Here is a 26,954-nt window from a genome sequence, read left to right on the forward strand (position 1 = left end):
CAGTGGCATTCATGTTTCCTGAAAATACATTAGCTCGCAGCGCATGCAACAGCTGTGTTGCCCAAAACCACAGAGAGGAACTGTCTTCTTCTTTATTCATGATTGGGTAAAGATTGGGAGTCAAACGAAACTTAATTATGAAATTATGAAAAGTATGTGTGGGTTGAGGAGAATATTATGCATGGGTTGTAGATAAATGACACCAAACAAGCAGGTTTATTTCATGCAGGAGTCACCATAACCATGTAAATAATCAGAATACTTACAGTACATACTGATGATTTGTGTGCAAATAACACACCCTGTGTCTCTATGTGTGTGTTCTTGTATGGGTATCTGTCTGAGGACCAACAAAATGTATATACTTAAGGAAGTGAGGACATTTTTGGCTAGTCCTTACATTCTGACACACCTATAAATGGCTTTTTCAGGCTTAAGACCTGGTTTTGGGGTTAGAATTAGGTTTAGGTTAGGTAAAGGGTAAAGGTTAGGGTTAGGCACTGGTTAAGGTTGGTTAAGGTTAAAGTTGATGGTGGTTGATGGTTAAGGTTAGGTTAAGGGGCGAGAGAATGTATTAAGACTATGAATGCTATGCAAACGTGTGTACCTTCTTAAGGATGTTATTCATAAGCTGGTCCTTACAAACTTTTTGAGGGTTAAGACTTGGTTTTAGGGCTAGAAATAGGTTTAGGTTATGGGATGAGGTCCTCGTTAAGAATGCTGTTAGTGTGTGTTTGTATTTGTTACCTATAACATTAACCTTGTCAGGACCAGAAGTCCTCATTTGAATTGTGGTTATGGTTAAGGTTAGGCATTATTAACTGGTCATGGTTAAGGCTGGGAATAAAGTTTTGTTTAGGTTGTGGATGTCAATACAGTGTCCTCAGAAGAATAGCTGTGTGTGTGTGTGTACACATGTCCATAGTAGACAGTGAGGACACATTTTGATTCGAACCTACCTTTATGAGGATGTTGTGGCTCCTCACAAACCTTGTGAGGGTTAAGACTTGGTTTTAGGGCTAGAAATGGGTTTAGGTTAGGTCAAAGGTCAAAGGTTAGAGTTGTGATGGCAAGCAGGTATGGAATTCATTGTGGGGGTCCTCAATAAGCATGCTGTAGTGTGTTTGTATTTGTTACCTATAACATTGACTGTCAGGATCCAGTAGTCCTCGCAGAGATCAAAACCTGGTCCTAAAGCGACAGACCCTGATTTCTGATGAACTGGTTAAGTTTTAACTCAAAGATTTATATATATGTTTATATGTATGTATATATATATATATATATATATATATATATATATATATATTTATATACATATGTTACATTACATTACATTACATGTCAGTTAGCAGACGCTTTTATCCAAAGCGACTTACAATAAGGTATAAATGTAAGGTATAAAATATATATAAGGTATAAATATGTATATAAGAATATGGTTTTGTTTAGGTTGTTCAAATGAGTGTAAGTCAATGCAATGTCCTCAGAGCAATAGCAGTGAATAGCTGTGTGTGTGTGTGTGTGTGTGTGTGGTAGCATTGGTTGTAAAGTGATCCCTCCTACTCTCCCCGGTTCGTTGTGCAGAGGAGGGGCGAGGAGGAGGGAGCAGAAGCAGGAAGGAAGGCAGGCAGAGAGGGAAGGGAGGCAGGCTGTGAATGCTAACGAGCCCCGTTGTAGTCACACTGCTCCGTGGGTAGGCTTTGATGAAACATCTTGACATGGAGAGGAACAACGACGACGACCACTACTAAACACCTACTATGCGCCAGCACCGCTTTCTTTGCTCTGTGCGCGTGCAGCAGCGGCAGCAGCGGCAGCCTCACCACCGTCGGCACGTTTGATCAGAAAAAAACACGTCTTTTTTCCGCTGAGTGAAATGTATCGAGACTACTCGGGATTCACATTGTGACAATGGAGATTGAAAATATCGTGGCCAACACGGTTCTCCTGAAGGCGAGGGAAGGTAAGCAGCGTTCTGCGGCGAAAAGGCACTCAGTCAAAAATGTATCCTGTTGTGTTTTACTGTTGTTGTTATTGTTATTTTGTCTTTCTTACCCACCGCAATTGACTTCCTCATGGAGGAGCCTGAGCTGTCGCCAGTGCTCGCTGGGGTTTGCGCCTTTCTCTCTCATCCGTGCGCAGCGCGTTTTTGGTCTCCAGACAAACACCCGAACACGTCCCCGGCTAAACCAGCTGTTTGTTCCCCGCGACAGCTCGCACGTTGAGCGGGCAGGTTAACGTGAACACAGGGCCCAGAGGGTTGGAGGAGGAGGAGGAGGTGGTGGAGAAGGAGGAGGAGGAGGAGGAGGTGAACAACGCAGGGAGTGTTTGCAGCATCGCGCTGAGATGGTTGCGCTGCTTCGAGCAAAATTTTTTCACACAAGCAACCACTGGTTTTTGTGGACATTTCCAATTTACGACGCTATGGCGGCTCTTTAATGATATTCTCGCTCCGCGGCGTTGAGTGCGGGGTGAATTATAGCTGCGCAGTGGGGCTCCGTGCCTGAGCACAGCCTCTGCTTACCTGTCATTGTAGGTTTGCCTGCGTTTAAAGCCTTAATTAGGGGAGGCAGAGTGAACGTGTGCCTTTATTTGACGTGGAAATGTGCCTCTGCATTGCTGTGTGGTTGTGTTGAACCAAATCATAATGGCACATAATGTCAGTGGAACCTTGTGTGTGTGTGTGTGTGTAGAATGAGGGCCCCGCTGTGTGTCTATCCCCGCGGCCCACACCAGGGGCTGAACACAGCAGCTCACCTGGAGATGGAGGTGGTTTTGAATAAATAAATAAATAAATAAATAAAATGTTCATCTGTTGTGCAGCATAGAAGCTACTTAGTAGCCTGTGAGTGGGCGCAAGGTGGGTGTGCAACACTGTATCAGCAGCCAGAGGAGGAGAGGAGGAAGAGGAGGAGGGGGAGGAAGAGGGGGGGTGTTATTACTGCTCAACGATTTCCACTCGTGTGTTTCTCTCTGTGTTCCAATCACGAGTGGACACCACCATCATCATCATCATCATCAGCAGCAGCAGCACTGTCTCCGGCGTGTATTGTACAGCTTGGTCCATTTTATTCGACAGTAAAAAGCTCAGTGCCTACACAGCTCCGGGGTCGCGGCTCAGTGCGCACACACACACACACACACAGACAGTGAGAGAGGGTGAGAGAGAGAGAGAGCCCACCCCCTCCTTTACTCAAGGTTTGCATTATATTCTGTGAGCGTTTTCAGCCCCGACACTAAACGCCAAACACTGCTGTGAAACGGTTTGTTTCACTGCAGCAGCAGCAGCAGCAGCGGCAGCGGTGGTGGTGGTGGATCCATTTCAGAGCTGCAGCTCCTCACGAGCCACCAGGCTTCACCTGCCGTTAAATGGTGCTGGGTGTTTGTCGTGAGGCTGCTGCTGCTGCTGCACACAGGATGAGATCCACAGGCTCACTACCTGTCAGCGTCCTGGGTCTTTTTCATCAGAGGCTCCATCAGGCCTTCACTGATATGTGTCACTGTACATCAACTAGGGGCTGACCCATGTCGGTAGAATGTAAAAATGTATTGATTCTTTCGTTAGAATGTAAAAAAATGTGAATATTTTCTGGTTTCTTTGCTCCATATAACAAAGACAAGTCTGCAGGTTTGGGATCGAACTCTGATTTCTCATTTTTTGACATTTTATGGACCGAACGACTACTCGATTAACTGAGAAAATAATCAACAGAATCAATTCTGAGAATAATGTTGGATGCAGCCATTGAAATATTGAATTTCATAGTTCTGTTTCACACCGATCAATCACAATTTGAACTTTTATTAAATTGCAGTGGTGGCAAATCTTGCACATTTGTGACTTCGCTTTGAAATTGATTTGAACCAAGCGGAGGGTGGGAGGAGCCTGGTGTCTCAGGGTTAGATCTATGCTCAATTATTTGTTGATAATGCTTTGGTTGTGACTTAAGTAAATCTAATAATTTGCATCTAGGGATGTAACAATTAAGGATGATCCATTATGACATCAGTGTAACATCTGCTTTGTTACACATGGATGATTCACAGAGCTTAAACTATAAAAACAGAAGCAGTTTATTTCTTATTTGTAGGAGCAGAGTTATGTTTTTAAATGGCTGGTCGTGGTCGGCAAAATGCGTCGGCAAAGAATGTTTAAATTTGGTAAAAATGACTGAATGTGTATCGGGCTGATGTTGCTGTCGTATCAGGGAGAAGAAAAGGGCGGTTTCGAGTACATCCCGAGTAACGAAAACTTTCTGTTTCCAAAATTTTGCACCTGAGTGAACAAGAACATGAATAACAAGGATATGATATTTATCACAATATTGTCATAGTAATGTCAAGTCCACCCATGCGTGGTGGTGGGAGACATGCACTCCGATAAACTTGAGGCTCAGTGTAACTTCATGGCAGGTCATGGTGTTTGTTTACAGTATGTCTGTGATGGGTTTTAATATACTTTAGTGTGTTTGTATAGAAGTTTTATGTCTGTCAAATTCTCTGATCATTGACGTTTGGATTGAATGATGTGACTGAACGTCGGTCTTGTGTATTAGCAAACCGTCAATGTGTTAAAATCTTGTTTTTCACAGTGGTCGGCATGAAATAGTAGCACAAATATACGTTTTTACCAGTAACATTAATTAGGGTTCCACTCCAGGTTTAAATCTGTGTTTCCACCGAGTGGAATGGTTCAGTATGATACAGTGTGGTACGTGTTTTCTTTACGTTAAATAACCGGCGCCAACCATCCCCTTAGCTTGGGGTACCAGAGTAAAATGGTACGGTAAGGTCAGGGTGGCTCCACCCACGACAGTCGGCTGATTTTGGCGACAGAAAAACGTTGTGTTGGCCACAAACTGCTTTTTTAAAGATGGCAAACTATCGTGACCCCAAATAACTATACAAATGGTGACAAGAGCAAATTTACAGCCGTTTCTGTAACGCATTACCTCATTTTAAATTTGATAAACAAATACATCAATTGAAAACTTTATTTCCTGCATATTATTGAAACATATACACATAATAATAATTCCATTTTATATATACATTTTAAAAAAAAATCTCAAAATCAATCTTAACAAAAAAGGTTGGGAAAATTCAACGTCATCTTCTTTGTTTTTGTTGTAGCAGCATTACAGCACCACATAGGCCTGGCATACATACTACAGCGTTTAGAGTCGTGTTTACAGGAGCGGGGAGACTTTTTCCAAAATGACAAATAAAAAGATTGTTTATATACTGTACATCTGATACATCTTGTGGTCTCTTGACCTCTGTTATGAGGAAATAGTATTGTAAATGCTTAGTTTTTGTGGCCTTTTCTTTGCATCTTGAACGTTTAGTGGCTACTTCACTATGTAAGCCATCCTTATACTACTGAAGTCTGGCAGTTTCTGCGTATAGTTTTTGTTGAGTTTGTCCAGGAAATCATGACTATAACATTTTTGCTATACTAGATCTGCAGTGGCTGTGATGAGTGGAGCGCAAAAGATGATGAGTACGTGTGGGACAGTGTTCTCTTAAGCTCCCACTTCCCTCCACTTTGCTCCCACTGCAGGTGAAACGAAACACCACTTTTTGTCTGGAAGATCTATTATTTAGTGTCGGGTCTACGGCAGTATCAAAGAAGAAAGTTTGCCTTTCTTCACGCATGCAGGTGGCATGCAGCAGAACGGAGCATGGAGCGTTGTTTTTTTTTTTTCCCTTCTTCCTTATCCAAGCAACCAAGTCAGCAAGACTTTTCCCCGGCTGAAGTGTCCTTGAGCAAGACATTAAAGCGGTCATTCTGTAACTCTGTGTGACCTCGCTGCGGGTCATGGAGGGGAGGTGATGATGGATGTTTTCCCGGTTAGAGAGTGCTGACTGTAAAACATGCAGAGTGCAGAATCATAGGTCGAGTAGTGTGTACGCAGCTTTCCGTCCTACACGACTGACGACATCATCTTGCGTGTCGGTTTAGTGCAGAGAAAACGCTCGAGTTAAGTCACGTTACTTTTTTCTTTTCTTTTTTTTTAACATACCTGTTGATGTGAAAGTGGGTGGCCTTTCACATGAGAGCTGGGACAGGGTGTGCCGGGTCTGTCACAGTTGAAATGACACATCAAGGGAAGTGGTTAGAGGCAACTCTGCTCCTGACGCTCTGTCTCTACCTCCGCCTCTGTCAGTTTGACACAAACGTACACATGGTGCGAAAGAACACAGGGAAAACCGCTACTTTTACCGTATTTAGATTTTTATCTTTGCCTCGGGGCGGCTCAGACTGCTCATAAAGACAAAAAAGTACAGTGGAAGGAAGCACGTAATTCCTAACTCTCCCATGTGAATACATGAGAACATTTTACAATGGTAATGGGGAACCGTAAAAACCTAAGACAAGCATAATGTTACAGTTTGTTCCCGAATCATCCATTATAATGTCAGTATGGTCTCATTAGTAATTAGGGGCGGGGGGGAAAAAAATCGATATATCCCCAAGTGTGTGATACAGTTGAGTTGAGACAAAAAGCATTAATCAATCAGTCAATTTCTATTTGTATGAAAACATAACCAGCCCACCCATCCCACCCAATAGCACAGTTACTCCACCCTAAACTATGTTCACATGCGTTAATAGACACAACATAGACAAAGGAGCTGAGGAAACAGGAAATAATAGGCAGAGTTAAAAGGATGCAGTTAGTCATCCAGAAAACCTATTAAATAAATCAAATGATAAATAGATGAAAAAATATGAAACGGAAGTCGATAAATAATCATAAACATACTAAAAATAAACGGTCGGTCTTCAGTCTGTTCATAAAAGTATCGACACGCTGTTCTGCCCTCAGGTCTTCACAGTTCACATTCGTCACTGTCGTAATAAGAAAAAGAAGCCTCACCATGGCTCTTTTATTCTGACTTTTGGGATCATTAAAAGGCGACTTCCACTAGACCTGAGGGTTCTTGAGCGCGGATGGATCAAAAACAAATCAGGAAACAATTAAGAGCTTTAAAGTTGATTCTGATGCACACGAGTGTCATGTGCGCTCTCCTTCTGGTCCTCGTCAACGTGCGTGCAGTGGCGCTGTGGAACAGCTGCAGTTGACATTATGCTTTATTTCTGGGCAGACCAGAAAGAAGTGCACTGCAATCATCAGTCGCACAGGCAACAAAAAGCGTGAATCAAAGTCTCGCCGTCACAGTAGTTTGTGAGACAAAGGCATCTCATCCCAGCCCTAGTAGTGTCGTGGTTTCCAAAGGTCTCTGTTTCCAGACTTGGAAAACTGGCTTAGTATGGATAACAGGTGTATCTGGTGGATGTAGCCTACAGCTGTGTTTCCATTGAGTGGAAGGGTTCAGTTTGGTTCAGTATGGTATTGCGTTTCCATTAGGAAGAGTACCAAAATAACCAGCCCCTACTGTTCCATTTTTGGCACCCTTCCCTGTGGGTACCAGAGTACGGTAAGGTCAGGATGGAGCTGGACCTGTTCGCACTCATGACAGTCAGCCGATTAGCCAAAAGAAAAATGATTCCCGCAGTCTATTCTCATACACACCTTGAAGTGTTGTTGAGACAAAAAGACACAATGGATCTCCTCCATTGTTGCGTACGATTTCGGTGTGAAGCAGAAACAAACACCAGGAAAATTAACATTTCCATCACATATTAAATGTCCCTGTAGGTCAAACACAAACAAAGTGGGTGTGAATGTGGAGGTTGATGTCACTCGAACTTTTTCTCCAGTGTTCCTGACTGTCTTCATGAAAAAGTAAGGAATGCGGTCAGTCCGGCACTCGCATTCCTCTGATTAACAGACGGAAGTTTGATCCCTGCGTATGTAATTCATTTCCACCCTACATGTTTGAAACGTATCCGATACACACATCGTGTCTCTAAGCTCTGTGTGCTTTCCTCCCCGTCTCCACCGCGCTTCCCACTGTGTCCGCTCCTCTCTCGCTCCACTTTATGGAGCATCTTTCTTGTGACGTTAGCCGGCGTAGCTTTATTACTTCTGCGGCTAAAGCTAGGCTAACACTTGTTGTCATCACTCTGGGGTGTTTCCTCCAGCTGAGGCCCATAAAACGCGTTGCTTTGTGACTGTCCCTTGATGTGGAACTCGTTTTACAGTCATGACACCCACAAATGGGCCGTGCGGAGAAGGAGACTCGGCGTGTTGCGTATGCAGCTCCGCCGCACGGCGCTACCAGCGACGCTTTGCTGGGTGGCTACTGGGAAGTTCATTAGCATGATATCTTGGCATGTGACCGAGTGACCATAAAGAGCCACATTTTCGAGCCATTTGCAAACATCATAGTCGTCGCTGCAGCTGTTTTATTACATGCTGAATGGGACGTTCGTCCTGTGAGATGACAGCTGTCAGCCTGATTTTTTTTTATTTTTTTTAACAAAGTCAGTGTATTTTACGAGTTCCCATGGTTCGAATAAAGTTTTTAGAGGTCGGGCAGAGTCAGCGCAGTCACAGGCATATTAAATGTCAAAGGTTTGTCATGTTTTATCAGTTTACCTTTCAAACCACATTCCAGGAAGTCACAATTTTGTCTGGCCCTGGTTACGTTTCATGTCAAATAGCCTTCAGGTATGGCTGGAAGGTGTTTTTTTTTTTTTTTAATCAAAGATAATCTTCAAGGTGTTATATGTGCTATGTGTTCCGCATTCAAGGGCTCGGTGTTGGAGGAGAGGCAACTTTTATTTCATGTGCCCTGGCCATGGAGTTATCCAGTGGGCCCTTCGTCAGAGAGACAGCTGTAGATAACATATAGATGGTTAACCTTTCAGTTTGTGCCCGTACATGCTCAAACTTGGCCTGTCTTGCTGAAGTTTAGTCTCTCCATGTTCCCTCGTAGCCCCCTCCCTCAAGACACTGTGAAAACAAGGGTCAGTTTTCAAGCACGTCTCAGCTACGTTTTATGGAACATCTAACACAGAGGAAGGAACGGTCTTGCAAAACACCACAGCATGCTGCTGGAATGAGCCAGAGTGTGTGTTTGGATCAGTCTGAGTGGACCAGTGTCAGAGTAAATAGCGTCAGTGCTTAAAGTTTAGGGTGAGGGCTTGGCAATAAAAACAATTATCACAAGGTCATTTTTTTTATTTAGAAGGAGTATAACAAAATGCTGTGGATTATAAAATCATTGTATTATAATGAATAATCATAGCAGTAATGATTCGAACTGGGCCTTACTTCCTTGATCCATTTGTTGTTTGGTCCGTAAAATGTTGAAAAAAAAAACAAAAAAACTTTGACTGGTGTTTACTAAACCTCAAAATATTCACATACTTGTTTTTCCTCAGAGAAAACATTTTTACAGCCTTTAATAAGAACACTTAAAAACACGAAGGTCTTACATTAATTGGGTTGAATATTGAAATACTTTGTTTTGGCCGCATCGTCCAACTCTAATTAAATCTTCAGGAAAAATATTTTGTATTCAGAAATTGAGGCTGAAAGAGGAAGAGCAGAGAGGGCATGTGAGAGAAGTGAGTGCTGCATGATGTTCACATGTTTCTCCTTTTCCTCTCCCTCAGCTGATGTGTGAGTATACAGATGGGTTACCTTATGCAAACACTGGGCCTTTTGCTTTGAATAGGCCCAGAAACGGAGATACTTGCAGCTAATGTTTTCCTTATCGCGGGGCGAGTCGGGCCAATCACACACGCTGTATGGGCGAGTGACTGGGAAAGCAACAGGCCCATTCATTTATCATGGCAAGGCTCCATTGTGCCTACAGTGTGCGTGCGTATGCTCATATTACAATGGGCCTAAACTATGCGTGACCCTCTCTCATTTCCTACTATTTAAGTAATGTTTTTTAGGAGAGCACTGCGGCCATTTAAAGCCAGTCCTCTGCCTATGTGTCTGCTGCAGGGAGGGGGTCCACAATCAGTCGAGGGATCGGCTAGAACCAAATATTCTCTGTGTGATTATCCAGCTCAAAATATCTCGTTAAATGACAGTGTTATCAGTGTTTTTGTTTTATTTAACAAACCACTTATAGTTTTTTTTTCTTTCTCAAAACTATTTGTTTCATGGTCAGAGGACTTTTTTTGTGACCTCCATTCTTAAGGCCGGGCTTCTATGAATTCACTGACTGTAGTATCTCTTTTTCTGTATGACTTTAAATGACTGTGGCACATGACGCTGGCTCATAAACAGATAAAAAAGCCATTTAAATGCCATTCAGGTATGTGAACAACGCTTTTGGGTGTGAAATATGTCGTGAACTCTGAACTGCCATCGGGAAAAAATACAAAATCATCCTCATCTATAGTAGATGTTTTGTGAACTCTGATATGGCGGTCACTCTGGCTCCCTCTCCCACTTGATAGGAAAGGGACAGGAGCATATTTTGGATGGTGTTGTTTGGCTGCTGCATGTGTGGAGCACGTGAGAGCTGCGGCCCATCTCGGAAAGGAAGTGGACCAGAGACAGAAGAGACCCGTGGATATACAGCACATTCACTAATGCACTCATAACTCACTTCAGACTGACAGAAACATACAAACAAAAGCTGCATGTGAATACTCCGTCTAAGACCCCACCCTCCTTCTCTCTCTGTCCTGTTTTTTTTTTAAATGAATAAGCAGACAGATATGAAAATTCGCCTCAGACTCACAGCTAATGACGTCGCTCGCGTTGCATCCACGTCTGCTCCACAGAGTTAGATGAAAGCCGTCGCCCTTTGACATTCAGCGGCTTTCTCGCATTTTGCATTGATGCCATTTTGGCACTCTGTGTCCCCCCCCCTGAATGAAATGACTGACTGTTGGACTTTTACCAACGGGGAAGAATTTGGTTACATAAAGTTGTTTTAAAAGAGCCCGAGTGTTATGATGGGTCAGCCATTCATCTGTGGCCAAAGCTGTCTGGCACTTTCTTTAATGGCTCTTTTCTTTTGAAGTATTTTGCTTTTGTTGGGAGGTTGACAGTAGCAAGCGACAGGAAACGTGGGGGGAACTGGAGAAGAGGATGATGTGAGGCAACAGTGGCCAGTGTGACTCAAAGCAGATATGTTATGTGTAACATCTTACACATCTGGCTGCTGCTGCTGCTGCTGCTGTGCGACCGCGATGACCCCGCTGACGTCGAGTCTTTTTCAGGAAAAGGATCGCGCGTCCTCACATTTCTCAACTTCTGAATCCCATCACTGCCGTCCGTGCATGTGCAGAGATGTTACCCAAGATCCTGTGCGATGATCTCAGCGCTGGCTGTAGCTCGGCCCGAGCGAAGCTGCTCTGAAGTTCGGTGTTTATGGAGGGCCCCGTTCTCTCGGAGGGGAGAACCAAAGTTAAATAAATACTTGCTCCATCCTGTCTGCATTAAGGGCCTGCACACATGGCTTTGACGTCAGAGTGACATTAAACAGGGTGGGGTGGCCCAGCCGGCTCTCACAGGCATGTGCGCACATGCACACGTTCACTCGCATACACACACACACACACACACACACACACTCTTCCATAGCAGCGTGGTATTTAAATCTCTCTTTCTTTTTCTTGTCAGTGTCTTTGTTGAGATCTTTGTCTCTGTCGCTCCTTTTATTTCCCTCTGACCTTAAGTTTAGGTGAAGATTAAGTTTCATGTTTTGGTTTTTATGGAATGCAAGTTGGGTAGTACTCGAGTTACGTATTGTCATTGTGTTGTCAGTTGTAGTCTATGAAACACGATACAGTTGCCAAAAATGCTATGAATGTCTGTTTTGTTCAGCCGAAAACCCCCAAATGTGAAGAGTACAGGCTTGTGTGTGATTGACAAATATTTAGCCTTTTGTCTCTCGAACAATGAATCATCAGTTCATCACCAAATCCCTATTCTCTGTTGAGCAGCTAAACGGTTAAAGCAGCAGAAGACAGGATTACTTGGAATATGTAGTGGATTAATGATGATGATGTTAATAATAGTAATTATAATAATAGTATTAGTTATGAATGTTAAGCTCCATCCGCAGGTTATTAAAAGACACCCGTTTACTTTGCAACAGATGACCCAGGGCAGTCTCTCCATCTCTCTATCTGTACAGAGATAAACATGTTTGTCCGTGTTGTCAAACGTATTCCCTTTTTAAGCGTCTTTGCACTGTATGCAGAGAGTAGGTGTAGTGTAGTGGAACAGCTGACAGGAGAGCCCACCCTCTCTCTCTGAACCGTCCCGCGATTCGTCAAAACATCCCACGATCTCACAGATCTCAGTGTGAACCAGTAAGCCGAGCCCATGGGAGGAGCACAAGTGTAGTTCTCTCTCTCAGATCAACCGATTTATATTAAAGCAATGAGAGATTGTTGTTGCCACATGGTGGAGTAGTGGCTAGCAGTGGCCTTACACCAAAGAAAGACCCAGGTTTGCGACCCAGTTGCACCAAGGGTCTTCCTTTTATGGAGTTTGTGTGTGTGTGTTGGTTTTGTCTGGGTTCTCTAGTTAATTGGACACTCTGTAGGTGTAAATGTGATCCAAGGCCATGGTTTGCTCACAGTGCCCTCTGCAGGACCATGTAGTTATCACTTCACACAATCGAATGACCTTCTAGGCTGTAGATTTTGAACTTTACCCCGTCCAAATGTTCAAATGACATCTATAGTCTGTATAAAAAATGACGGCTTTATTCTGAGTGTAATATCAACTCATGATGAGGATTTTTGTTTGATTATATTTATCAATCATTCAGTTTTTTTAGTCTGTGAAATGTTTCCACTAAGCGCTAATCGATCCATATCATATCAGATTTGGCACTCTTTCACTGGTCTACCAAGTACAGTGGTACAGTCCTAAAGGGGCGGAGTTAGACACACTGCACCCCTGTGGTTTTTTTTTTCCATGCAGCCTTCTCACTTCTTGTGACAAACAACCGCACGCCAAGATGCTCTTTGTTAAACGTTGTCGCGTTCTTCGTCTTTGTGGAATTAATTGGCAAAGCATCGCCGTGTAAGGTTTTTTTTTGTAAACACACGAGTCAGATCAGGACAAACTCTTCCAAAGTGCACAGCGGCGAGCTGATCTGTACTGTACCGTACCGTATCATGGAAACGAGGCTTAAGGAGAAACTGTTTATCCTCACGCAGCCGGTATGATGGTTCAACATTTGTCTCTGCTGCGGCTCTTTCCTCTTCCTGCCATAAAGAGAGAACAGTGTTTGTGTGAGTGTGTACTTACCTCTACGTCTTCTCTCTGTGTGTGTGTGTGTGTAGGTGTTTGTGTAGGTGTTTGTGTGCATGCACATGCCCTGCAGCCCCACAACAGGTTTGCTAGCGTGCCTGTCAGCATTGATTGCATGGAACCAGTGGGTCCACATCCACAACATCAACATATCAGCTGCTCTTTAGACATTAAAGGTGTGGCAGTGTGAAATAATGGGCCCTTTTTTCATGTGTGTGTGTGTGTGTTACTATTACACGTCCACATGATTCGTGACGGCTAGTCGAGTCAGTTTTTGGTTTCTATTGTTTACTTTCAGCACAGGACCAGATTTAAAAGTACACGGACTATGCTGCAGGAGTAGCGAGGTGAGGGCGTTCCTGTGGAGCTGAGAGCATGACATAAAGTGTACATACTCTGTAGGACCTTTTGTGGCATTAACATTACATAGCAGACACTTTTGTCCAAAGCGACTTCCAATGGAATTGAGTACGATCAGCGAGGGGTGGAGTTGAACTTGCGACCATTGCGACCATGATGTCTTTCGCACTTAGGGTACTTGGGGTACCGGTCTTAACCACTGAGCCACTCCACCCCACTGACCTTGTCAGAACCAGTAGTCCCCAAACCTGCTCTTAAGAAGGCAGGGCCTGGTTGCTGAGGACCTGGTTAAGTTTAGGACTAACATTTGAATTGTGGTTACATTAAGGTGAGGATTAGACGGGGCATTGTCCGTATAAAAGGACGTCAGTGCAGTGTCCTGAGAAGAATAGCTGGGCAGACCTGTGTATGTGTTGTTTTGCAGGTGTTTGACCATGGTGACCCCCTGTGTGTGTTTGTGTTGAAGCCATCACGTGTCACTACCGGGACAGCTGGTGTCTCGTGAACTTATGGGGCAGAGGATTTCCCTCTCTGTTGTCCTCAAACTGTCACAGCCTTCACGGTTCACTTGAGCCCAGGCCAATGTGCAGACTTTGGAAAACACATGTGTGATCGAACTGGCTTGTAATCTGCTGACTCTGAATCCAGATGTGTGTCTATGTAGTGAAAAAATGTCTTTGCTGCATTCTCTCTCTGTCACTACTGTCCTACTGTCAGTCTTCAAAACACACCGAGAAGTTTTACAGTGGAAAATGAATGTGTGATGTTGATTTTACATGGTGCAGGGGCCTGTTTCATACTAGTTCTATTGCTTGCTTTTGAGTTTCAGCCTGCATTTTGATATCTGTAAGAATGAAATGTACCAGTCAGTGGTGATAATGCACTCATTTGTTCAGCATTACACTACAAAAAAAACGCAGAAGAAAGACGCAAGGACTGAGAGAACATGGTAGATTTCCTTTTAAAAGATTCCGTCTTGCAATCGAAGGTGTTCGATAGAATCTCGCGACTGCAGCTTATCCAAATTGGTTACTGACATTCCACTGAGAGTGGAGCTGCTGCCAGTCTGGTCCTGGGACTGGAACCTTTTTTGTTTTTTCTGTGGAAATGCTTGAAGCTTGAAGTTCTGGAAAAGGTGCCAGCTCATCGCGTTGTTGGTGGAAGAGACGACGTGTTCTTTTTACTGTCGCGTAATAAAAACATCTTGCGTGCTAAAAGCTGGCTTGAAGGCCTGTCGAGATTTTAACTTTTCTTTCATTTTTCTCGGTGCAAAGATTAACGAAGCGTTATTGTCAAAGCTGGGTGTACGTTGCATTTATTAGTTGGTTACATTTACAATAAACGATAGTAGGCTAATTGTAGCGCTAGGTTGTATGACCAGAGTTTAATGGAGTTAGAGCAATAGGGGGAGCGGCGCAGCCGAGTTTGTGTCTGTTAACGCAGCTGTTTTTCTGCCAAGGTGGTCGAGTAAATCCATCATTCCTGCGATTATTACCACAGTTACAGGATTCCCACGGGTCCTTGAAATCCTTTCAACTCTGTGAATTTTTTTTGAAAGGTTTTGAAAAGGACTAGGCCTATGCAGAACAAACATGAAGTCATAGTTACCAGCAGCATTGTGATCACTGTACACCATCTCCACCGTTGACGTGTGATTCCATGTAGAAAAATGTGCGAGTAACATTAACATTAAAAATTCCAAAATTTCTGACTCAAGGACAATCACATGTCCAAATGAAGAGCGTGCTGTAAATCGATGAAGCGGCTCTTACAAGTTGCCCTCCCATCTTGAGCTGTGTCGGCCTTGTATTTGAGGGAATTGGTCCTGGGAAGTCCTTGCAAAGTCATTGAATTTGATGTTGACCAAGGTGTGGAAACCCTGCAATTACTTCTTCAGCATGTGAAGTGCAGCAGTGGAAAAGGTCCCCCATGGATTAGTGTTTTTACTGCGTCACGTTCCATTTTTCATGTATCAGTCTCGCAGTGTACGAGAAATGTGTATCATTAGAAAAAGCCTTTTTTGTTATGATAGCACTAGCTTGCACACTAATAACATAAGTTAGATGAGACGAGTAAACCAATGAGGCTTTTGCTTAAAAAAGTGTCGTCCTGTTATTTTGCGTCAGGCTGCAGAGAAACTCTCTGATGGCACGGATGTCGTTGTGATACACAGATATTCACCCGACTAACCTTAGGAAACGTGGTGCAGTTGCTTTCCACCAGTCAGCAGATTGGATTAAGGTTGTTTTTTTTATTATTTCTGTTAAAATATTTCTGTGCTGTTTAAAAAAAGAACAACTAGCATCCAGACTTTTTCTAATTATATGCTTGCTTTGGGTTGATGTGCGCCCTCTGCTGGTTGAAGTCTCGATGCAATGAACAATTATTTAACAGTTCATCAACATCCCTAATAGAGAATCATGGTTTTGTTTGAGTTTTTGCTCATGGCTCCTATAAAAATGTCACCAGGATCCACGTCTGCAAGATTAAAAACAATGTGACGGCCCAGTGACTCTTTGATCTTAGTAAGAGATTTTTATTTTTCTGCAATAATGCCACTTGGCGCATAGCATCTCGCCTTCAAGTAAGAACAACAGTTGGCTTTTATTAAAAGTGAAGTCCAAGACTTTGGTAACATAAACTTGCTTTAAGTGAGCTCAGTCTGATGTCGGGTTATTCGGGGCCAGAGCTCTAAACATTCTTTTAGTTTTGTTTGTTTTACATCACACGAATGTCCTTTGTTAACCCAGATTTATATCTAGTTTTACCAGATTTGTTTTTTTTAATTTATCATGCACACAATTTATATCAAAAAAGGATGCTGGTCTTCAAGATGTTGCCTCTGCTATTTTTAAATATTAATATGGAGGCAATGAGAACATGCAACCACTGCAGACATTTCTTTTTTTTTTTTAAATAATATATAAACTAAATTAGTTTTTTTGATGATGTAATATGCACAAAATAATGTAAAAGTGCCGTCATGGTGAAAAGTTGTTGAGTTCTTGTTAGAGCTGAAAAAAACACTCGATAATTGTGAATGACTAAATGAATCGCCAACTATTTTGATATTCTATTAATTGGTTTGAAGCTTTTTTCATTATTAAAACAAGATTTCATTTCATGGCTGCATTTTTAGATGAACACACATGCACGAACGCATGCGCACGCGCACACTGATACAAGAAGATTTCCTGCAACTAACCATTATTTTCTCCATTCATTGATTGATAGTTTGGTCCATAAAATATCAGAAAACCTTAAAAAATGTTGATCGGTGTTCCAAAAAGAAAAAAAGAAGAAAATAGTCACATTTAAGAAGCTGAAACAATTCATTTAGCAATCGTTCATCGATTCATTGTTTCACCTCTAATTTCCTGTATTCTCTTTGAACATCTGTTGCAAATGTAACAGTGCTTTTGTCTCTATCAAAGCGGCGTCTCATCACAGTACTGCCTCCTTCACCTTCAGTGCTTTGCCGCAGGTAGTAAATACCTTAGTTCACCCCGGATGAGATTCCACACACACACACACACAGTTTGAATGTGCATTTCAAAAAGTATGGGGTGACCTCCAGCCATTCGAAGAGAATGTTTATGCCTAAAGGTCATAAACAACAAACAGGTTTGTTTCTTTTTGCCACTCTTCACACCGGTGTCACCTGATCCGTCAAAGGGACTCTCAATACTTATGCGAGTTATGCTCAATGCAAGTTGTGTTTGGCTTATGCTCGACCAGGCTCTATGGAAAGACCTTTATGTTGGTGTGTGAGTGTGAGAGATCTCTGAAGCTGTCAACATTCTCCACCACATGCTCTGTCATGATGCATAGAGGTGACTGGTGAGATGAACCAGCTGTCCCTGTCTGTGGTTACTGCAAGGTCAACATGCTTGTGCTCACGCACGTACAAACACACACATTGGCAGGGTGTCTTCCCGTTCTTGTGCTGAAAATGCCACTGGATGGATGTGGTCGAGACTCACCCCCACCCACCCCCACCCCCACCCCCAAAATGCAGTGCTGAAGCAGTGATTTGATTGATGGTCTGATTTTCACTGTGTGTGTCTGTGTCTCGCAGGTGGAGGAGGGAAGAGAAATGGTCGCAGCAAGAAATGGAAGGAGATGCTCAAACTCCCGCACATCAGCCAGTGCGAGGAGCTACGTCGCACCATCGGTAAGAAATGGCATGCGTGTGTGTGAGTGTGTGTGAGAGAGAGGCAAAACGTGCCATGCTGTGTCGTTAGGGGTGTGTCCGACTGTTGGAGGAAGTTCAGATTGGACTTCCTTCCTGCTTCTACTCGTCTCCACCCGCCGCAGTTGCAGGCAGGGGACGGGAAACACGATCTGTGTATGTGTACGTGTGTGTGTGTGTGTGTGTGTGTTTTCTCGTCTCAAAGTCTCACTCTTAACATTTGTTGTGTTTCACTATCTGTCTCCTTACCAAACTTCCCAATGTCTTCAGTCCTTCCTGTTCTCTGCATCCAGGGTTGACTTGACAGGGTTTTTTTTTTATCTTTGTGGCCCAGACAAGTGCTCCTCTCCTGGGCTGTTTTATCTCCTCATCCCCTTCCACACACCCAGGTTCTCTGAATGCCACAGCACTTTTGTGTGTGTGTGTGTTGGTGCCTGTATGTGTGTGCGTAATAGTGCGTCACAGCTATCTCCGCCAGAGATTGCAGTGCTACCCTCCCCCACAAACCCTCCCTCTTTTCTATCTTCGTGCCTCCCCCTCCCACTATCTGCATCTCTCTCTCTCTCTCTCTCCACCACTTCAGAATAGGAGAGTTATGGAGAGAGTGAGTGAATAATAGAAACAAAGAGTGGGGGGGGGGGCTTTTACAGTTGGAAGGACAGATTTCTTATAGGGAGAGAAAGGGTGGGAGGACAAAAGTGTAGATGCACACTCCTAATACAGCGATATCTCTTTATGAAGACACAACAACGAGGGACACAATCCACACAGCATATCACAAAACTCTTACCCACTGATCTAAATGTCATAAACTTGAATGTGTCTGTTGTTGTCTGTGATAATGGATGATATTTGCTTAAAAAAACCCGGCAGTAAGTAAATGTCACCCTTGGTGTGAAGAAGCATGGTACGTTGAGCAGAGGATAAAGAAAATTGACTGTATGAGCCTGCGTGTGTGTGTGTGCGTGTGTGTGTGTGTGCGCACATAGCAGCTGTTGAGGGTAACATACGTCACTATTACATAGACACTATTGCGTAATTTCCCTATCACACCGAGCACAGGATCAAAATAATCCCCTTTGAGTACTTAAACACACAGACGTGTAGGCATGTGCATGCACACACACACACACACACATCCACGAGACCCACACACACATGCCCCTGCCCCATGTAGGCACAGTGGATAGAAGGATACAGTACAGCAGCTGATAGCTGTGTCTTTGTTGTGTCTTGATAATATCAGGCATTTGACCTTAGCCTTGACAAGTGTGCAGTACTTCTAGGAAGCCCAGATTACATTATGTAGGCTGCAGCCACTTTGTCTGCCAATCTTGGACTCTCCTTCGCCCGTTCCTCCCCGGCCATCTCCTGTCTTCCGACTTTCCACTTTATTCTGGTATCCGTCCAATAAACACAGGACATGTGCACCCATTACTTTACGCCACGCATGCATGGTGAACTCCTCGTTTTTAGATGGAGGTTTAAAAAGGCTCAGTATCTTTATTAGTACGGAGGGATGAGTTGATAGTTTCTGCTTTTTTTGTGTGTGTGCGTCCCAGTTATAGTAGGTGTGACGGTTACGGAGCGACCGCACAGAGAAGCCCTCCAGGCTGATGAAACACACACACACACACACACACACACACCTTCTTATAAATGGACGTTAGCAGCCGCGCTCGTTCATGCAGCGTTTGCCACGGGGCGAGTGCGGAGCAGCCGGACACGGACATGGATTACCCGTTGTGCTGGGGCGTTGTTGTGGTCCGCAGTCTGACCGCGTCGGTCCGGCAGTGAAAAGGAGCCGTCCAGAAACGAGAACATTTATTTGGTTCCGGGCCTAATTGGCCTAGTCCACACTCAGTATGACCATGGGGATGACAGAGGTGGGTCCTGATCAAACCCCCTCTGTGATGTGTCCTGTTCCATGGGCAAGAGAGTGGACTGTTTGTTATTTATTTTGTAAATCTGTCTCTGTTGGACCACTAAGAACATGTACTTTGGTTTAGAGTCTGTCTTGTTATTTATGTACTAATTATTGGTTATATGTTCCCCTTTAAATGTAAAATGGTGCTGGCCACCTGCTATATGTTTGTGCGTCCCGTCTATGTTTGGGGGTGTCTTGACCCTGTTGCATGTGAGCACTGTGACTCTGTAACTCTGGATTGGATTATGAGCAGATTGGGAATTTTGTTATCGTTTTGCCGACCTTTGAGTTTGTGCCGAATTTTGATTTACTTTTGTTCCTTTTTAATTTTATTGATTTATTTGAATTTACCCATGGACACTTAATGCTTGATTTTTTTTCCTCCCTCAAGCCTAAATAAAACTTTATGTCCATATTTTCACTCTGCCTCTGATCTTTCCTGGCCAAACCCACACCCACTCGACAGCGCACCCTCGGCTACCATCACAACTGGTGGCAGTGGTGGGATGAGGTGGAGGAGCAGTACCTACCTTTACCAACAGAGGGCACCCTTGACCTCAGCCATCTTTCCCCTGCTCAGCAAATGGACATTAAACATCTCTGTGATCCAGCCTTGTTTCAGGCGCAGCCAGGACACACCAAGCTGGTAAACCATCATATCACCCTGTGTGAAGGTGCAGCACCCCGACGCATGAGCTACCGCATCCCCGAGCGGCTTCTTGACGGGTTGAGGAAGGAGGTCAACCAGATGTTGGCCATGGACATCGTTGAACGATCTAAGAGTGAATGGTGCAGCCCTGTCGTGTTGGTGCCCAAGAAAGATGGGACCCTCCGGTTCTGCGTTGACTTCCGATATCTCAATTCTGTCTCTAAATTTGACTCTTATCCAACCCCACGAATCGATGACCTCATTGACTCTCTGGGACCTGCGAAGTGGGTAACCACCTTGGACCTTGCAAAAGGTTATTGGCAGGTTCCCCTTAGTGATGCTGCCAGGGAGCTGACGGCGTTTCGGACGCCCTGGGGTCTCTTTCATTTCTGCAAGATGCCGTTTGGGCTGCATGGAGCCCCCGCAACATTTCAGAGGTTAATGGATCAGGTGTTGGCCGGCACCAATGGCTACGCGGCAGCTTACCTTGATGACGTTGTGGTGTACAGCACATCATGGGAAGACCATGTCAAGCACCTGAAGGATGTTCTGAGGAGGATTGAGTCCGCAGGTCTCACCATTAACCCTACTAAATGTGCCATTGCCAAGAGGGAGGCCGAGTATTTGGGCTATGTGATTGGCGGGGGTGTCATCAAGCCACAGGTGCAGAAACTCGAGGCTATCCAGAAATGCCCCTTGCCTCAGACTAAGACTCAGGTACGGTCGTTCCTGGGCATGGCTGGATGGTACAGAAGATTTGTGCCCAACTTCTCTGTGAGGGCAGTTGCACTTACCGATCTGACACGTAAGAACTCTCCGGTCCAGGTGCAGTGGTCCGAAGAGGCCAGGAAGGCTTTTGAAGACATTCAGAATGCACTGTGTAATGAGCCTCTACTATACTGTCCCAACTTTGGAGAGCCATTTGTGCTACAGACGGACGCCTCTGACACAGGTATAGGTGCAGTGCTTCTCCAGGGTGAATCAGACCAGAGGCATCCGGTGGCATACATCAGCCGCAAACTGTTTCCAAGGGAGACGCGATACTCTACGGTCGAGAAGGAGTGTCTGGCAGTGAAATGGGCACTTGATGCCTTCCGATACTACCTCCTGGGCCGCGAGTTCCTCCTGGAGACAGATCATCGGCCTCTGCAATGGATGAACCGCATGCGGGACTCCAACGCCCGCATTACCCGCTGGTACCTGTCAATGCAGCCGTATCGGTTCACAATCCGGCACATCCCGGGGCGGAGCAATGCCACTGCTGACTACCTCTCCCGCCTGCCGGCGTGAGACCAGCGGTGGGGGGGGGTGTGACGGTTACGGAGCGACCGCACAGAGAAGCCCTCCAGGCTGATGAAACACACACACACACACACACACACACCTTCTTATAAATGGACGTTAGCAGCCGCGCTCGTTCATGCAGCGTTTGCCACGGGGCGAGTGCGGAGCAGCCGGACACGGACATGGATTACCCGTTGTGCTGGGGCGTTGTTGTGGTCCGCAGTCTGACCGCGTCGGTCCGGCAGTGAAAAGGAGCCGTCCAGAAACGAGAACATTTATTTGGTTCCGGGCCTAATTGGCCTAGTCCACACTCAGTATGACCATGGGGATGACAGAGGTGGGTCCTGATCAAACCCCCTCTGTGATGTGTCCTGTTCCATGGGCAAGAGAGTGGACTGTTTGTTATTTATTTTGTAAATCTGTCTCTGTTGGACCACTAAGAACATGTACTTTGGTTTAGAGTCTGTCTTGTTATTTATGTACTAATTATTGGTTATATGTTCCCCTTTAAATGTAAAATGGTGCTGGCCACCTGCTATATGTTTGTGCGTCCCGTCTATGTTTGGGGGTGTCTTGACCCTGTTGCATGTGAGCACTGTGACTCTGTAACTCTGGATTGGATTATGAGCAGATTGGGAATTTTGTTATCGTTTTGCCGACCTTTGAGTTTGTGCCGAATTTTGATTTACTTTTGTTCCTTTTTAATTTTATTGATTTATTTGAATTTACCCATGGACACTTAATGCTTGATTTTTTTTCCTCCCTCAAGCCTAAATAAAACTTTATGTCCATATTTTCACTCTGCCTCTGATCTTTCCTGGCCAAACCCACACCCACTCGACAGCGCACCCTCGGCTACCATCACAGTAGGAATTAAGAACATCCAAGTTCCTAGTTGTACGTTTCTTACTGGAACGCTCAGATTTTCACATCCCAGTGAACCTCACTAACCCCAACATAGGGACTCCATGACGGCTGCCAGATCAAACAAGTTGTTGGTGTGTTAATTGCATATATATGTGGATGTTCACTGTGTCACCAACTCACACTGTTGTTGACCTAAATTGGAGTATTAATTAAGTCATTAAGTTATAATTGCAGCTGGGTCTCTGACTCGGTTACTTGTCGAGACTAATTCAGACTTCACTACTACACCCTCTGTCTCTCCCCCCCATTCCTCTTGGTCTCTGACCCATTTTTGTCTGACGCCTTGATGTCTTCTACAATCTCTCTTTTTTTTAACCCCTCTTTTTCTTTCAGATATTTGAACAAATGTACTTGATGTCACACACACACACACACACACACACAGTGTGTTCTGACCGACTAAACTTAAGCGCCGTTTTGCACCAAGTGGTACAGTTTGATAAAGTTTGCCTTTTTGGCACCCTCCAGTTGAATTAGCGAGCACAATGGTCCGGCAGCTTGAGGTTGGAACTCGACACTCTGCAGAGATGATTTCAGGCCAATTGTGTTTAATAAGAATGAAGGTGAATTTGATGTTAACCAAGGTGTGGGAACCCTGGGTGATGTATGGCTTGGAGACAGTGGGACAGGAGGTGGCAGAGCTGAAGATGCTGAGGTCTTTGTGGACCGGGGTGGACAGGATTCTAAAAAAAAAACATATTTGACAGGGACAGCACAAGTTGAACGGTTTGGAGAGTTGAGGTTGAGATGGCTTCAGCCATTGATTATGGCTAAAGCGATTATGTTGGACAATGATGGAGCTACAGAAGACCACAGGGAAGGTTCATGGATGTTGTGAAGGAGGACATGAGGACAGTTGGGGTAACAGAACAGAACAGAACAGTACACGAGGGATAGGACAAGATGGAGACAAAAGATCTGCTGTGACGACCCCTAAAGGGAGAAGAAGAAGAAGAAGAAGATGATGATATGTCTGCTATTAATTATTGCTCTGACAGGGATCTGCTGTGTTTTTATACAGTCGACTTGTTTAGAGTTTGGGTCATGAAAAACAAAGACACTAAAATCGCCAGAGTGTTCCTTTGCTGGGGATGTTTTGCCAAGTCACAATTCACCATGAACCATTAAAAATGTAAACAAATTACAGTTTATATGCCAATGCTAACACTACTTGCTTCCTTCTGGCATGGAGATAGAAGAGACTGCAGTGAATAAAAAGATTGTTTTTCACCGTGAATAAATGGAAGTAGCTTTTTTGGGGTTAATACAAGCACAACTGTTTTGACACAAGTTCAGAATGTCACACTTTCCCTGGGGCTTTTCCTTTGTATATCTATATATATATAATACTGTACATATTTGTGTTCTGTTGAAAGTTTACCCTGTGGACATGGAGGAAGAAGATCACACTAGTATGCAGTGATGTAAATATATGTGATATGGTGCTTGGATGTGACAGTTATATAAATACATGTAGTGAATGCCTGGCTAAAATAGGTTTTAAAAGATACAAAAGTCTGCATTTAGACACATTATTTTAATACCAAGTATATTAAAATAAAGTCTTTTCCTTTTATTTTGGGATATGACAAATTTCACCCAGATGCGTTTAGGGTCAGAGGGGTTGCTCATTGGGTAAGTTGATTTAAAAACAATACACACACACACACACGCAAAGCCCTTAAAGACTATTGTAATTTTCCTTTTATTATGCTAATATTAGTGCGTCGTCTCAAACACTGACCAGTTTGGCTGGTATTCAGTACAGGTTGGGATCTAATTATTAGATGGAAACCTGTTCTTGAGCAAGACACCAAAACCACATCAGTGGATGCTAGATAATCTAACCTGGTAACTTCAACCATGTTTAAGGTGTAATTACATGCATTATGCGATTATCAAGACTGCGATGAGAAAAACTTACAGGAGCTATTACAGTTGCCATTACATTTATTTGACTTACTTGCCTTCAGGTGTTGCTAAAATGCAAAAGTACAACATGGTACTTGACAGTGAAGCAAGTTTCACTACATGTTGACTCTTTGAGATCCAGCTGTGTGGGGTTTTCTTGTTTTCTTTTGAAACTAAAGTCACTACAGCACATAAGAGCTAGTGAATGCAGGCTTCAGACACTAATTTGGATTTCTTAACGTCATGTAAACATATTAGTCCGACTGAAATTAAGCTAGTCATAGTCGAACTAACAAACCTGGATAATGCAATTTATAGTCAGATAACTCAATGACGTTATAAACTGCGGTACTGAGAGAGATACAGAGATACATCTCGGGCGTTGTGAAGCCTTTATTTGATTATACACACAGCTCTAAAAGGATTGTCCTCACCTGGATAAATAAATCAGAGGTAAACAGCACAGACCTCAAACAAACATTTTGCTTCTGTGCAGACCAAGCACCAGTGTGTGGGGTTTTCCCAGATCCAGCTCACAGCTGAACACAGCTGATAGGGAAACACCAAAGCAAGCCTCCACAAACTGGCTGATCAAAGATGAAAGGCGATGTCTGAAGGCAAGTGTGGCGGCGCGATGTAGTTTAAGATCTCTCGGCGAGATTCTCTGAAAGGCCTCTTGTTCCCCCGATTTGGAAACACAAAGTTGGCCTCACAGTGGAACAGAAAGGAATTAAATGTCTCTAAAAGCCTCTGTTTGCTGACGAACTGATAACTTGGGCGTCTGTGGTCGTATGAGTGGGTGAGTCTGAATGTGACGCAGTGATCTGTGGAGCAGACGGGAATGTTGTGTAATGAATGGTGCAGCTGGGACAGAACTCTTCTGAAGATTTGATTTAGCCGACCGTCAGAGGTTGTCCTGGAGCTGTCAATACTTGGACATTGTCATCCCATGTGTCCCCCCTGCTCCTCCTCCTCCTCCCCTTCTTCTCCTGCTTCAGAAGTGTGCATGTGTACATGAACGTGCGTGGCCTATTTTTGTTTGTGTGTTTATCTTGTGTGTCTCTATGCGCGTCCTTACTGTCACTCAGTGATTGAAAACGTCCTGGGTCTTCTTCCTCATTTGGTACCAGAGGAAATATGACTCAAATGGACGCCATTAGTCCTAATAAGCTGAGGCCAGCTGCAGAGACACACACACATAGAAATGATGCTTACACACACATGGACACACGCTTTGTTCTGCAGCATAAACAAATGTTGCCCACTGTTGTTTTTCCACATGTTGGACATTTTTATGACACAAAGTATACAGTAATTTATTTTGTTTTTGATGAAAATGAATTTTTTAATTCATTTAAAGACTCTAACCCCCTTTGAGACACTAACACAAGTGCTTCTTTTGTTGTATAAACATACAATGGCACTTCCCTGGTTTGTAAATGTACATTTGAACGTCATTGGTGGATTGGTCCATATACATATTCAAACATTTTTTGTATATGATGTTCATTTGCCACAAAGTATTGGGATTTTAAAGGGCTGTAAAAATGTCAGAAAATGTTTACCAAACCTGGAAACGATTAGAGCTGAAACAATGAATCGATAAATCGATTCATTGTTTCAGCTAAATTAAGTGACAACTATTTTGATAATCGATTAATCGAGAAAATAATCGACAGATTAATCGATTATGAAAATAATCGTTAGCTGCAGCTCTAGAAACGATGATGCTCTTGAACGTCACATGTGCATGGAGGAAAGGAACCAGAAAAAAAATCATATTTTAGAAGCTGAAAAATCAGAAAGCTTTTTTTAATTATTGAAAAAAGCATCAACTATTTTGCTAATCGATTGATAATCGAATTCTTTCTTTTGCTTCACCTTGTTAAGCTTTTACTGTCCATTTGCGTGCAGCATATTTTGATGAAACCTTCTGGTTATGGCCTAAGAGAAGAAATTTAGTGGTGGTTCTTAGCCTAGTCAGATAGATGACTTCATAATTTGTCATTAATATCTCTGCTAAAAGTGTCAGTGTTGCGTGAATATTATCATGTAGTAAAACCTTGTATAGGTCTATGTTGTGTAGGTTGGTTCGAAATTGAAAAAAATCAACTAAAACTCTGATAGTAACACAAAAACAAAATTGTATTTCGGCCAAATTGCTGGAAATGATGCTCTCGAGTGCACTGACACTGTGAGAATCTGCCTTGGCAGACGTTTGCACTCTCGAAATGCATTTTAATCTATTTTTTCCCCCATATTTTTTATTTTTGCACATACACACACACACACACACCAGTTAGTGATGGTAGATTTGACCTCTGCATTTAACCCGTCTTTTTTACACACCAGTAGTGAACACACACACACACACACAAAATAGATGCAGGAGCAGTGGGTGGAACCTATCTGTGCCCCAGGGAGCAATGGGGGGATTGGGTGTCTTCCTCAAACCCATCCTGGGATTTGAACCGGTGACCCTCCAGTTACAAGCCCAATTCCTTTCCTCTTGACCATAGTCACATTCTTATGCTAAATACAATATTT

The 26,954-nt window shown here is 43.6% G+C and overlaps 1 protein-coding gene across 2 annotated transcripts in view; it reads left to right on the top strand.

Annotated features, from left to right (window-relative positions):
• The first annotated feature begins 1,609 nt into the window (after positions 1-1,609).
• Positions 1,610-26,954, top strand: part of grk4 (G protein-coupled receptor kinase 4) — a 53,145-nt gene continuing 27,800 nt past the window's right edge. For both annotated transcript variants that reach the window (XM_044027733.1, XM_044027734.1), the window contains exons 1-2: positions 1,610-1,966; positions 17,596-17,691. In XM_044027733.1, the coding sequence (XP_043883668.1) occupies positions 1,915-1,966; positions 17,596-17,691 (148 nt within the window). In that variant the 5' untranslated portion in view covers positions 1,610-1,914. The remainder of the gene's footprint in view (positions 1,967-17,595; positions 17,692-26,954) is intronic.

This window comes from Solea senegalensis, linkage group LG6 (assembly GCF_019176455.1).
Source record: "Solea senegalensis isolate Sse05_10M linkage group LG6, IFAPA_SoseM_1, whole genome shotgun sequence".
Lineage (NCBI taxonomy): Eukaryota > Metazoa > Chordata > Actinopteri > Pleuronectiformes > Soleidae > Solea > Solea senegalensis.